Source organism: Epinephelus fuscoguttatus, linkage group LG10, assembly GCF_011397635.1.
Source record: "Epinephelus fuscoguttatus linkage group LG10, E.fuscoguttatus.final_Chr_v1".
NCBI classification, from domain to species: domain Eukaryota; kingdom Metazoa; phylum Chordata; class Actinopteri; order Perciformes; family Serranidae; genus Epinephelus; species Epinephelus fuscoguttatus.
The window spans coordinates 23,562,862-23,576,490 of NC_064761.1; the positions used below are offsets into that span (position 1 = coordinate 23,562,862).

Consider the following 13,629-nt stretch of genomic DNA (forward strand, 5'->3'; position numbering starts at 1 on the left):
AAATGGAAACAAAAACAAACATGTTGAGTTTAAATTTTTGCTGTGTATATATAAAATCACAATAAAAGGAAAAATAAGACTTAAGCAGTTAATTTTTGTGAGTGTTATGCAACACATGAGACCAGATTCCTGGTATGTGTCAAACCAAAACCCCCTCGCAAAATCAGTAAATCATTAACAGATGCTGGTAGAACATTAATGATTAAGATTATATCTTGACAGGATACTGGTAATATTAAATAGACATTATTAAATCATCTCCCAACTAGACCTATGATATCATGTTTACATAACAAACAAGGTGCAAAGTTACATACATTTCCACTGCTATCAGCAATTGCTTTGTTACACCTTATTAGTTGTTTCCCAGTTATTTGTCTCAGACATGTCACTTGAGGAAATGTAACAGGGAGGAGTAAAATTTGCTCCATAAATTTGCTCTAATCTGTGTATTGTTCCGTTATCAGGTTAAAGGAAGTCCCTTCAGTTAAAAATGTCCTGTTGCACTAGCATCATCTAAAGCCTCGCAGCAGACAGATGGACACAAGTCTGAAGGATGATGGAGAGGACAGAGGAGCCCTGGCCGTCTAGTCTGGTGCTTATCTACCCCACCGGGCCTTTTCCCAGTCCAGCCCTGATAACCCGGGTCGACTAGCAAAATACAGGATATGACCCAATAACCCTGCAAGGCAGCAGGGTCGCAATATTGTTTTATTAGGGGAGGTCTTTTCTGTAAACCGTCCAACAGATCTCAGGGGGCTTGATGAATGCAGGCAAGTTTTGACAATAGCTGTATTTGCCTGTGTGCTGACAGACAAAGTGGTGCAGCACCCAACATCCTTTCACCATCATTTTACCAACACTGGCCTGTTGATGTGATTAGACAGATTACACACACATTAGCTAAACTGTGAAGTAAACACATATAACAACACAGATAACAGGTCAGTGTTTCCACGTTTTATTTCCCCTCAAATTAATGCACCAGATGTGTATCACATTACTAATTGAGAATGGCATTCCTTTGTCATTCTGCCAGACTTGCCACAGTGATGCTCTCACCCTCTTTGGTGCATGACAGAGCTTTCTGTGGGGGTCTGAACATGACACAGGTGCACATGTTGAAGGGTCTTGGGTTTGCTGGCACTTCTTGAGGTGGAAACTCGTCCCTCTTCTGTTGCTTTGCTTTCAGGTCACTCCACCCTGCACTTGCCTCTTCAAAATCCCACTGTAAAATATGGACAGGTCAAGATATTAATATGGACAAGTATTGAGGAAGATAGCTGCAGCCCACAGCTGCAAAACAGGCTACAATGTAAACACTCAGGGCATTTGAGCACCATCAGTTTATGTCCACTAAAAGTGCCTTTGTTGTCACCGACCTGCTCAAATTATTATTTTAAATAAGTTTAGCAAACCAACAAGACTCCGTTTAAATAAACAATACTTTTAGTGTGTACAGAGTCATTATTTTTTACATCCATCTAGGTTAATTCATTTCATATCTGAGTTGGTGATTGTTGGAACATTGGAGAAATGTTTTGTTTTGTTTCTGTTAGCGATTAGCATTAGCGATTTCAGGATGGATTCTGGTTAAACAAAAAGGATTTGACTCAAGTCTGTCTCTGTCGGTTATTTTCCATTATGTTTTCAGACACTTGAAGTAACAATATGAGCTGGTCTGTGTCAAAAACAAGCAGATGCTGACGTCAATTGACAGTGCACAACTGACCTTTTGCTAAGCCCCGTCCCTTTTTTGATGGTCCGACAAGCTGTCGCAGCAAGCATGGAACCCACACTGTAACTAACTGCACTCCCTGAAGAAATATTATCATATTTTTGGAGAAATGAAACAGTGATTCCAGAGAGAAGCGGACAGAGGGGTCTACAGTCTGTGTTTGAAGGATATATCCAGGATGTCAAACTGACTCAGCAGCAACAACAGGTTAAAAAGACAAAGATAGTTAGAAGCTAAAGCCGAACTATAGGCTACAGATCACAGTGTAAAAGGCACCACATCACTGCTGATCGCCACAGAAGACAATGAATATAAAGGGAAACTTTGCTGATACTGAACCAGCTGTGTGGCATCGCAGTGTGTGCAGATGAACGGTGTTTGGCTTCACCCCTGTGCTAATGCCAGCACCTGGACCTCCACTGCTGGACGGGCAGGGATCTCTGAGGGAAGTCAAACAACGTTCATCTGCACACACTGCGATGACACAGAGCTGGTTGAATATCAGCAAAGTTTCCCTGCTTCCCTTCACTGGTTCCTGTACAGCAGGGTCAGTCTTTTTTTTCACTCTTATAATCATTAAAAAGCAAAAGCAGCATGTGTATACATTCAGTAGGCTATATCTTCAGTAGCTAGCTAGCTAACCCTACATTTTACAGGGTCTGATTTTGGTTTTGGAACAGGGAAGAAACGTATATCTTTTTCCAACCTCTCCAGGTAACGAGTATCATTAATACACGACGTGCCCCAGGTACAACATTTAGCTCCAAATCCACAAAACCAGCCTGAAAATGAAGGAAACCTGAAACGACTGCATTAGAGTCAATGGAGCACAGCTGTGTTCTTGTCAGACCCTGGTTTGAGCTGGCTCGATGCTACGTTATGATTGGCCAGTCTGCCCAGGGGCGGGACTTAGCTAAGGGTTAATTGCCCGTTACTATTACATTGCAGTCTGTTTCGCCACTGCCAGCTGTAGCACTCTCGATAAAAATGGGACCAATTGTTACTTAGACACAAAAATATGGCGAAATGGAGCCCAGGTTGAAAAAAATACCAAAGTAACCCTATTTTGGGGTTTTCCCCCAATTGACAGATGTCTCATAGTGGCTGCAGTTGGCTCCCACCATCTCAGCTGTATCCACGTTGCAAATGCCCTTCATCTAGCGCTTTGTCTTACCTAATCATTTCCTGAGCATTAGAATATTTGTTATTACTTTTTCTGAGACTCTGATCCTTATCCCCTTTAACACTGGTTACTTATTACACATCCTGAAATGAAATGCTTTTTTATGACTCGAGTTGTGTAAGACAATCAGCTTAATGTCAAGAATGCAAAAGGCTAAGACTTGCTCACACACACAGAGCCGAGTCCTGGCCGGCAGGCATTACACAAGAGACCATAAACATCTCCAAAAATAGCAGAGGGTAACACTGGCCCCCTATAGACAAGGCAACCATTTTGCACTATTTCCGAGGTAGACAGGCCCAACCCAGTGCTGGTCTTTAATCAAAGATCCTTTACAGGAGAACAATTGGGCCACAAGGCAAATCTCAAACAATTCCAAGCGAAGAACCGGCACTCAGCAGATATGTGAAAGAAACACACGGCACAATAACTCAAGCTGCTGCGGAGCTCTGACTGCTCAGTGAATGCAGGCAGCACACTCCAAATGCTGTGTGGTTTTATCATGATCGGCAATTATGGTGATGACATGAAAAGCAGACAATATTTTAATTCATGTTACATGTAAATACATCTAAAATTGCTCACTAGCACTATGATCTCTTCCCCTTTGTCCTCAGCTTGCCTTGAGACTTTTTTCAGCTGAGCAACCGCCGGGTTTAATGTAGTGGAAAAGTTTTGCAATCAAATAAAAAGTGAATAGGCAGTGGGACTCGTGTGGAGTTCTGTGTGTTGGAGATTAAACATTAGACACTGTGGAAACCATCTTTCCATTGAATCACTAAGTAAACAGCTTCTGTTAATAATAACTAGCACGTGGAAAGCTGCCACAGAGGGAGGGACGACTCTATGAATTTACCTGCTGTCGTGTTTGTTCAGAAGTGATCAGCAAAGATTAACAGGAGTTGAAGAGATTTGGATTCACAGACTAATCCGAGCTGCCCCCAAAACACTGAATATTTGGACGCTTTGTAGTTTTCAAGGCAAACAGACCTCACCGACCAATGAGAGCTGAGATTAGATTAGGTTAAAGAGGAGGAGTTTTCACACAGCCAAACAAAGTTGTATGCTTTTCCACATCCAGCATGAACACACAGTACATTTTGAACACTTTGTTAAAGCCCTCTTACTTGTTTGACACACTGACTGCACTAAGGGCATTCACGTCATTTGCTTTTTCCTGTCTGGTGAACACTATCGAGCTGCAATTGTTTGTGCTCACACCATTTGCCTTTGTTTCTGATTAAATGACATCCTCCATGGCTTGGCTTTCTGCAGCAGAACAGTAAGGGAGTTTCTCTTGTGGCTGAGCGCAAGGAAGAAGCTTGTAATTTCACTCTCCCTGAAAACGAACCCTTTTCTAAGACGGGAAATTATAGAAATGCTAACTGTCGCTATGTAGCCGATATTTAATTCTGGGCACAGTTGCACACTGCAGAGTGAAGCCACGTTTCACTTTACTTGAAATTACCAGTTCAAATACAAACCCTGCTTCTCACAAATATCCTCTCCGTACACTTTTGCCACAATCCTGGAACAAACAAAGGTCTCTCAGCAGGGTTTGACTCATCAATCCTAAAAGAGTGTGCTGACTGTTGTCTTCTTACAGAAACCTCTGACTACAGTCTGACTGACTTCCCTGAGAATCACATGTGAGAAGCACAAAGCTTGGTGCAGCAGCACAAACAATGACCCTTACTTCTTCTTATGACTTCCTCCAAGTGCTGAATTTTCATTTGCTCATAACAACTTCTCAGTTTAATATATGTGGCATTTAATCCCATAAAAGGTATCTACCAGACACATAAATTTAATGCATTTTAAGACCTTTTAAAGATCATTTTACACCAAATCAAACACAGCTTTTTGGATAAGTTTCTCAGTTAAGCACATAAGGTTAAGTATAAAGGTAAGTTGGAATGATCTACATTTTAAAAATGAGAAATTAAAGGTGGATTAATAAAATTAGAAAAAATGTCTGAGGCAATTAAAACCACGCAAATTCAAATATAAGTTTATTAAATGACTTTTCAAGGGCAAATATTTGTAACATTTAAATTTAAATCATTTTAAGACTTTTTAAAAGGACCTGCAGACACAGTGCTACTCTAATCTCATGGGGACAGGAAGTATGTGGATCCAGAGATACTTGAACTAGATGGACAGAAAAAAGAAACTGTTTTTTTTTTTTAACCCTTTAAGTAGGTCAGTCACAATGTCTGGACCTTCACCTCTTCATAAACATCTGCGCTGTGTTGTACGGGGAAACACCTGTTACATAAGCCCATATAAAAAGGCAATAGATTAAAAGGTTTAGGTAATAAAGTAAGTAGAGATCAAGATTCAAGTAATCACAACCGTTCACACAAGGTAATAAAGAACAAGTCAAAAGATATTCATCCAAGCTTTCACAGCAGTCATGCAACACAGTGTGTCAACATGCTGTCACCATCTAGTGGCACACTATGAGAAGTACACTTTATAACTAAGTTAACTGCAACATTATGCAATTTTAGTATTTTTTAACAGGACAGCAGGAGATTCAAGTTTGTAAAAAAAAATGTCACACTGCTCACCAACACGGCTAAACAGGGTTCCAACCCACCTCCAGATCAGAGCTCGCCAGCGAAGATTCACAGGACGTATCTGAGGAGCAGAAACTGTTGACTCTGATCACTCGCATCATCCTGTTGAGAGGCCGGTCCTCCGTTTTCTCTTTGGACAGCATCACTTCCTTAAGAAATATCTGTTAAATAGAAAATACATATATTTCGCTGTAAGAGCGACCACTGACTGAGGTGAAGAACATATGCAGTCTGTGCCAACACAGATTCTTTGCTCACTTTTCTTGCAGGTTGAGCACTGACGTCCATGTAGCGTCCCATCTCTGTCATCTTCTGGACCTGCGGAGGAATGCCTGCAGCTTTTATTTCAGCTTTAAGCTCACAGATCAAGATGATTTCATGTGTGAAATTCCTATAATGTCAATGCTAAATATAAACAGTAAGTGCTTAATTTACTCAAAAACTCTCACTGAGATCAAGATTCCTGTACAGTTCCTAGAGTTTAGGAAAAATTTAGGACCTTAAAGTGAAGTATGGAAACTTACTTTTGTTTGTGCTGAGCTTGACTGAACTTGCTGTTTCCTCTGTCTCTTCGTGACAGCGTCATCCTCAGTGCCTGAGCCACCTAAAAGGCTCTCTGTGTCTGGAGATAAACTGGTGAGCTGCCGTCTTGTTCCTCTCTTGCACAAATGAATGACAAGAATCTGAGAACGTTGGGTTTAAGGTTAACAGATCACACCTGACGGAAAATCAATAAACTTCTCATACATTCCAATAGTGCAGTATTTTCTTTATACTGTGTGTAGATATTCAATAGATATACAGCTTATATTTAAAGGGTATGCTAAGGTTTTTTCTTGTATTCTGTGTGGAGGTATTTTAACTTACTGTCCCAGTTTGCCATCCATCCATCCAGTTCACAAGGTGTTACAGCACAAGCAAACAGCAGTCCAAAACCCTATTATATTTACTTATACACTCACCAGCCACTTTATTAGGTACACCTTGCGAGTACAAGGTGCTGGCAACATTCCTCAGAGATTTTGGTCCATATCATCATGATAGCATCACACAGTTGCTGCAGATTTGTCGACTGCACATCCATGATGTAAATCTGCCGTTCCACCACATCCCAAAGGTGCTCTATTGGATTGAGATCTGGTGACTGTGGAGGCCATTGGAGTACAGCCAACTCATTGTCATGTTCAAGAAACCAGTTTGAGATGATTTGAGCTTTGTGACATGGTGCGTTATCCTGCTGGAAGTAGCCATCAGAAGATGGGTACACTGTGGTCATAAAGGGATGGACACAGTCAGCAACAATACTCAGGTAGGCTGAGAAATTCTGACCCTACCATCTGAAGGTTGCAGCAGAAATCAAGACTCATCAGACCAGGCAACGTTTTCCAATCTTCTATTGTCCAGTTTTGGTGAGCCTGTGTGAATTGTAGCCTCAGTTTCCTGTTGTTAGCTGACAGGAGTGGCACCTGGTGTGGTCTTCTGCTGCTGTAGCCCATCTGCTTCAAGGTTCGACATGTTGTTGGTTCAGAGATGGTCTTCTGCAGACCTTGGTTGTAACCAGTGGTTATTTGAGTTACTGTCGCCTTTCTATCATCTTGAACCAGTCTGGCCATTCTCCTCTGACCTCTGGCACCAACAAGGCATTTTCACCCAGAGAACTGCTGCTCACTGGATATTTTCTCTGTAAACCCTAGAGATGGTTGTGTGTGAAAATCCCAGTAGATCTGCAGTTTCTGAAATACTCCACCAACAACCATGCCACGTTCAAAGTCACTTAAATCATCTTTCTTCCCCATTCTGGTGCTCAGTTTGAACTTCAGCAGGTCGTCTTGATCATGTCTACTTGCCTAAATGCATTGAGTTGCTGCCACGTGATTGGCTGATTAGCTATTTGCATTAATAAGCAGTTGAACAGGTGTGCCTAATAAAGTGGCCTTAGAGTGTACTTTCACAGTAGCCATGCAATACGCTAAATATCAACATGCTGTCACCACCTAGTGGCACACTTTGAGAAGTGCACTTCATAGCTTTATACACTGACAGACTTGACCCTGAGGTGACTGTTCAAAATGTTTTCAGTATCCACAACTGCAAAAAGGCAAAGCACCTCCTGAAATTATGGTAATGATGCGGAATAAATATCTATGCAAACATGTAGTAAACCATCACATGTGCAAATTTTTTTTTTTTTTTTTAGCTGAAGCCCTGAGCCTGACAGAGTGAGTAAGATGCGGTCACACACTGCGCTATATAAGGATACAAGAAGGTCCAGGGCCATGCAGCATATTGCTGACAGCAACCATGGCATGACTCTTAAAAGAAACCCAAACTGAGTGTCGTAGAGTAGTATGGCAGCAGCATAGAGGGCACCAGCCAGTGAGCACAGCAATCCAGAGATCACGTAGGCCCAGGTCAACATCTGTCCTCTATACTAAAGGGAGACAGTAAATGTCATTCCCTTAAAATCAGTTTAATAACACTGGGAACAATTTTGGGAAAGCAATAAGAAGAAGCTCTGACATCAAAACACACTTGTATTCGTTGTCACTTACTGCTCTGCAGAGTGCAGGGAACCTGGAGGTGCAGGCAATGACAAAGGACAGCAGGCCAAGTATGTAACCCAGGATTTCAGTGTTGTCCTGTCCGAAGAACAATTTTATAATATCAGATACAATACGAGGTAAGGATATTTAGTCTAAATAGATTGTACTAAAGAAGACGAATGTTCATCCACGGTGTGAAAATTGGAGATACTGTGAAACATATGAACTACTGAGTATATAAAACTACTAAGCGCCACATGAGTAAAGTATCACTGCACAAACACATTACATCCATCACTACATGTAAATGCATTTCTCCATGAACTGCATTAAGTCATATAAGTAAGGGACTACAACTAGCCACAGTGGTGGTGTGTGCCTACTTGAAGAGTGAAATGCTGCAGCCTCCTCCCAATGAGAGGCCTGTCCGCTGGTTGTTGGGCCACCTTTGACTTCAGAAACCCTCCTGCAACCACCATCAGTACACATATTGCAAGGAGGTGCTGTCTCCTCCGCCCCCTCCTCATCCTCAGCCTTCTTTCTGAGGAAGAACACAAGCAAGAGGGACATTTTTGCAGCTGTAACACATCCTCTATTCATTTGTGTGTTATCTGTAGAGCAACTCTGATAAGTCTCCTCACTGCTTTGCCTAAAGGGTCAGTTGGGTGCTAACACTACAAACACCGGTGCTACTTTTATCAAGTTTGTTTCACCAGTGCACAGCTGAGTGATTGTTTGAGAATGACAAGGTTTGCATGATTGCCCAGATATGGCATTTCTCTAAACTCACCTGCCTTTGAGTTCCAGCACAGCAGCACATGGCAGCAGCATGACATGAAAGTGACAGCATCCAGGGCAGCAGCAAAAGCACCCAACAGAACCTACAGAGGAGGGAGCAGAAATAAGTTATTATTGCATCCAACATAATAATGATAATAAAAAAAAAAGTACAGTGATTAAAACTATTACTTGAATCTGCAGCTGTCTGGACAGAATGGCTCCAACTGTGCTGCACATGTTACTGAGGAGGCTATAGAGGAAACTGGAGGTTCCTCCCGGATTCTCTCCCCGAAATGTGCACCTCTCGTACACGAGCCTTACAGAGAGAACACAGGTTCAATGCTAGGATGTTTCCAACAATTTACTGTAATAACTGCTGAATGAAAACAGTACTTACAAGAGGCATGACAGCAGTAAAACCAGCGCAGACAGAGAGCTGAGACCGATGGGGACGCAAAGTTTGTCTGCGTCATGGGAGAAACAGGTGGTGACTGAATCGACGCAAAACTCAACCAAACTGAGGAGGAAAGTGTTGAGATCTCCGCTAGTGTGACTCTCCAGGGGCAATGTGCGTCCTCCCATGTTAACTGGAAATTCGTTTACATTTCGCGGTGCTTAAATAAATTAATGCAGTACCTATGCACCCATACAGCCGTCAAATGCACCTGAGCATAACGGATGCGGTGCCGAGCTGTGCCAACCTGCCCAGATTTGCATACACTGTGCGCCTAGCGGGGGCGCGCACAGTGAAAAGCAGAAACCACCAGACATTGGGCCTCATTCACTGATAGGCTGTGTGCGTAAAAATGTTCTTACACTGCGTATAACATACGCGCGCACGCAAAATTACCGTCGGATTTATGACACGTGCGCACCACCACTGAGCATGACAGAATCCTTCGAAATTGACAAGTGCGTGCCCGCCATGTCCAATCAGCATATTGCCACGCCCCTCATTCTCTATATAAGGAAACACGTTTACCCAGTGGTGTGTCAAGGAGAAGGTGTGAGTTGCTTCTTTATTAAGAAGCTTATGCTTCCAATGGAAAATGCCTTGACTCTAGTAAAAAAAAAAAAAGTGTATCAGGCATCTGCTATAATTGTTGTAATGATTTTCAGCATACACCAGCAACAGCATACACCGACCAGCCAAAACATTAAAACAACTGACAGGTGAAGTGAATAACTTTGACTATTGTGTTCCAATGCGTTGTTCTGCTGGGAAACCTTTGGTTCTGGCATTCATGTGGATACCAACATGTTCCACCCACTCAAACACCGACCAAGTACCCCCCCTCATGGCAACAGCACTCCCCAATGGCAGTGGCCCCCAGCAGAAAAAAGCAGCATGCCACACTACAAAAACTGTTTCGAAATGGCCTGTGGTAGGGATAGGCAGTATTTCTATTACTTGTATTTAAAATACGTATTTCAATTACATTTGAGTATTTTGTAATTTGTTTTTGATAAGGCCGATAAAAAGCAAATGTAATTTGTTACAAAATACTTTTCAGTGGAGTAATTTTGTATTTAAAATACTCAAAATACTTTCTCCACAAATCAAAAAACAAAAATAATAGGCTACACATTCTTATAATATTGGATGTCACAATATTTTTTACTTTTTATATATATTTTTATCTATATGTTTTAATAAACTTGGGCCATTCAATGACCTAGTGGTCTGTTTTACTGGACTGTGCATAACATAAGAAATTGTATGTTGTTGTGGTTGATGCTTGGGATGAGTATGCTAGAAATGAATTGCCTGGTATAGTTACTCATGGTCTCTAGCTGCAATATGCAAATTCTGAGCATTTTTGGTCAAGGACTTTTTGAGTTATTCACGAAAAGCTTTGTGGACCGACCGACCGACCGACCAACAAAGTGACCTATAGAGCTGCGGGTTGCTGCTAAAAAGAAAAAGAAAAAAGTATTCTCTGTATTTGAAAATACAAAATACATGTATTTTATTTTGATACATTTTCTTGCACCAGTATTTTGTATTTTGATGTATTTTTGCCCATCTCTGATAAACGCTAATGATGTCGATGAATTGAACCAGTTGGAACCAGTTCTCAATTTCCATCCCTAGTTATATGCATTGTCTCTTTTCAAAATACACTTTTGTTTGCACAGGAAATGTACAGTTTCTGCTCATTATATGCATTCAGTCTTTTTTAAAATAAGCTTAAAATGTCGGTAAAACACCTAGGGCTCTAGTTTCACAGACTGGGCGAGGCGGGGGCGCCAGTTGGCAAAGTGCAGGTGCACTGCACTGGCAGACGGATTTTGCAAGTTTGGCACACCGTGCATGCTGGCGCAGCTACTCCTCTTTCCTACCTCCGTCCCTCCTACCTGCGCAAGTCGGAAAGAGGGAGGAGAGAAGGCGTGGAGTGGGTTTTACACAGCCCATTCACATCACACCAATCAAATGAGCCCCTCTCCTCGCCCTTAAATGCGCCGCGCGAAGACGTAATGAGAGTTTACTCAGTTCACCACGGCAGAAGAGAGCAGCAGCGTCAGACGGCCAAACTTCTCCCAGGAGGAAACTGATGTTTTGGTCCGGGAGGTCCAAGCTCGCAGTGTCCGAATATACGGAACTGTGAGCAGACCTCCACAGGCTGATGATGCAAAGGTAGCCTGGGAGGAGGTCACCACAATTGTAAATCAATGTTGCGTTTCTCTCGTGCGCGCTCTCTCTTTCTCTCTCGCAGTCTCACTCTGTTTCTTTTCTTTTGACTTTTCTAAGATGACAGATGCTGAATATATACTCCCTATCTGATGCTGTGGCTGTTTGTGGTTGGCTGAGAGGGATGTGAACTCATCAGTTTGCAGCTGTGTTAATCAAATCAGGTTGGCTTTCCATTACGCGTGCCAAACAGTGCCAATCCCCTTTGATCTGACATGTGACGGGACAGTCGATACAGATATACATTTATGTGCTGATTGCAGATAGTTGCATTGAATGCATTTTGGGTATTTATTGCATCGTTAATGTGCCTGACATTCTGGAAACCTGCCTGTGAGGTTTTGGTGACGTGTGCACACTGTCCACCGGTCAGCCAAACTTTGGCTTACACCGGCTGGTTTCAGCTGGCGAGCTTTTAGTGCACCTTCGGCGAAGCCTTTTGGCACAAAACTGTCACTGCGCCAAGCTGGATCTGTTGACACCTCCCCCTGCTGCGCTGCCAAACTACCAAACTGAGCGCGCCTCGGGTTGCGCTGCTTGAAACTAGCTCTGCGGGGGGTTTGCCACCTTGTGCCACCCTGCGCCACGCCGGGAAACTAGAGCCCCTAGTATTTTGTTTATTACCTTGTGCAACAAAAGCATGAGGTTAGGTTTAGAAAAAAACAACAACTCATGGTTTGGCTAAACATTCTCATAAGAAGTGAACAGTGGGCGCCCAGGTGAAAGTCCATGGTTTGTTGGACCCATCCACCACTCCCCCGTCCCGCCCACTTTATAAGGACTGTCCAGCTCTGTATATTATATTGTTACTGGCGGCATCACAAACTGTCGCCCACCAGTGCATTTCATGACGCTGCGAAAGGTGCCTTTGTGTGTCAATATCTTACTAGGACATCCACTGACATAGTGCCAGTGTTTGACGACTTCCAATTGGTGACTGCTGTGTCAACAACAGCCGCTGTCTGGTTTCCATGTATTAAAACAGGCTGTTCTCCTGCACTGCTGCATAAACCTACAGTGAGTGATGCACCAAAATTTGTATATATTTGTATATATATATATATATATATATATATATATATATTTATATGTATCGGTCATTATAACCACGACTCCCTTGAAAATTTTAGTAAACTCTGAAGGAAAAAAACCACACACAGACCTGCATTTATTTTAACAGACACGACAACATCCACGATACAAAGACTATCACGTTTTTGGTCCAACTTCACACAGACTTACATTATGACAGGCTCATGATGAAATGACCTGCCGATTCTCGTAACCATATTAACTCCCTCCTGCCTAGTATTTTTCTGACCTGATCCATTTTGGCACACTTTTGGTAGCAGATGTTGTTTAATGAAGGCACTGAGCACATAGGGGGAGGGGTTTGAAATGTGACTGAGCCAGCCCAGTGTCAATTAATAAAATATATCAGTGGGCCAAACTAAGTGTATTACTGGCTGGTCAGACAAAAAACAAATAAAAACAAACAAACAAACACAAAAACAATTGTACTGGCCTCAAAGACATGTCCGCCCACTGGGAAACCCCGTCATTCTGCATTCTAGAACACAATGTGTCACAAGAGTCACAACATTCTAGAACCTCCTAAAATCCTTCGAATAGAGGCCAAGACACCTCGAAACACATTTAGACTTGTGATTTCAACAGTGAACCATTACTGTTTGAGAGTCATGTCTTCAAAATCGTTTCATACCACAAACTCTGGTCAGTGCCAGCGCTCCAGTAAACAACCTGGTGAGTAGCTGTTGGAAAAGTTACTTTTGAAATGAAATTGATTACAGATTACTAGTTACCCTGTTAAAAATGTAATGAATGCTGTAATTATTCTAACTGCTTCATCAAAATAATGTAACTTATTACATGTGATCATTTTTTGATTCATTTTCTAACATGTTTTTTTTAAATTGGGCAATAAAGCTGCAAAATGAGCAGAAATAGTCTCTGCCAAAAGAAGCCATTCCTGCACGGTGAAAAGATGCAAAGCAACAGAATGAATGTTATACTCTACATATAAACTTTTTTACTGTAAGGCATATATTCAGATGTAACCGCTTTGTAATCACCGACATTTTGATTAATAT

General features: G+C 42.0%; 3 protein-coding genes across 7 annotated transcripts in view; 1 reads left to right on the top strand and 2 right to left on the bottom strand.

The window, feature by feature from the left end:
• atp13a3 (ATPase 13A3) overlaps window positions 1–13,629 on the bottom strand; it is a 116,294-nt gene that overhangs the window by 49,826 nt on the left and 52,839 nt on the right. The window lies entirely within an intron of this gene.
• tmem44 (transmembrane protein 44) lies at window positions 696–9,678 on the bottom strand. The gene is made up of 10 exons (XM_049587890.1): window positions 9,224–9,678; window positions 9,016–9,142; window positions 8,837–8,927; window positions 8,430–8,587; window positions 8,056–8,142; window positions 7,764–7,934; window positions 6,028–6,186; window positions 5,762–5,821; window positions 5,524–5,664; window positions 696–1,228 (listed from the first exon to the last, which is right to left on the bottom strand). The coding sequence occupies exons 1-10, from the start codon at window positions 9,406–9,408 to the stop codon at window positions 1,028–1,030; spliced, it is 1,380 nt and encodes a 459-aa protein (XP_049443847.1). The 5' UTR covers window positions 9,409–9,678; the 3' UTR covers window positions 696–1,027.
• LOC125896231 (serine/threonine-protein kinase pim-2-like) overlaps window positions 13,219–13,629 on the top strand; it is a 74,359-nt gene continuing 73,948 nt past the window's right edge. The window contains exon 1 of the mRNA XM_049588632.1: window positions 13,219–13,282. Coding sequence (XP_049444589.1) covers window positions 13,219–13,282 — 64 coding nt within the window. The remainder of the gene's footprint in view (window positions 13,283–13,629) is intronic.

Coding starts and splice junctions, on each gene's coding strand:
- tmem44 (XM_049587890.1), bottom strand. CDS start 9,408: ATGGGAGGACGCACATTGCCCCTGGAGAGTCACACTAGCGGAGATCTC. Junction 7,935..8,055: donor TCCCTGCACTCTGCAGAGCA/GTAAGTGACAAC, acceptor GTCTCCCTTTAG/TATAGAGGACAGATGTTGAC. Junction 5,665..5,761: donor GTGCTCAACCTGCAAGAAAA/GTGAGCAAAGAA, acceptor TCTATTTAACAG/ATATTTCTTAAGGAAGTGAT.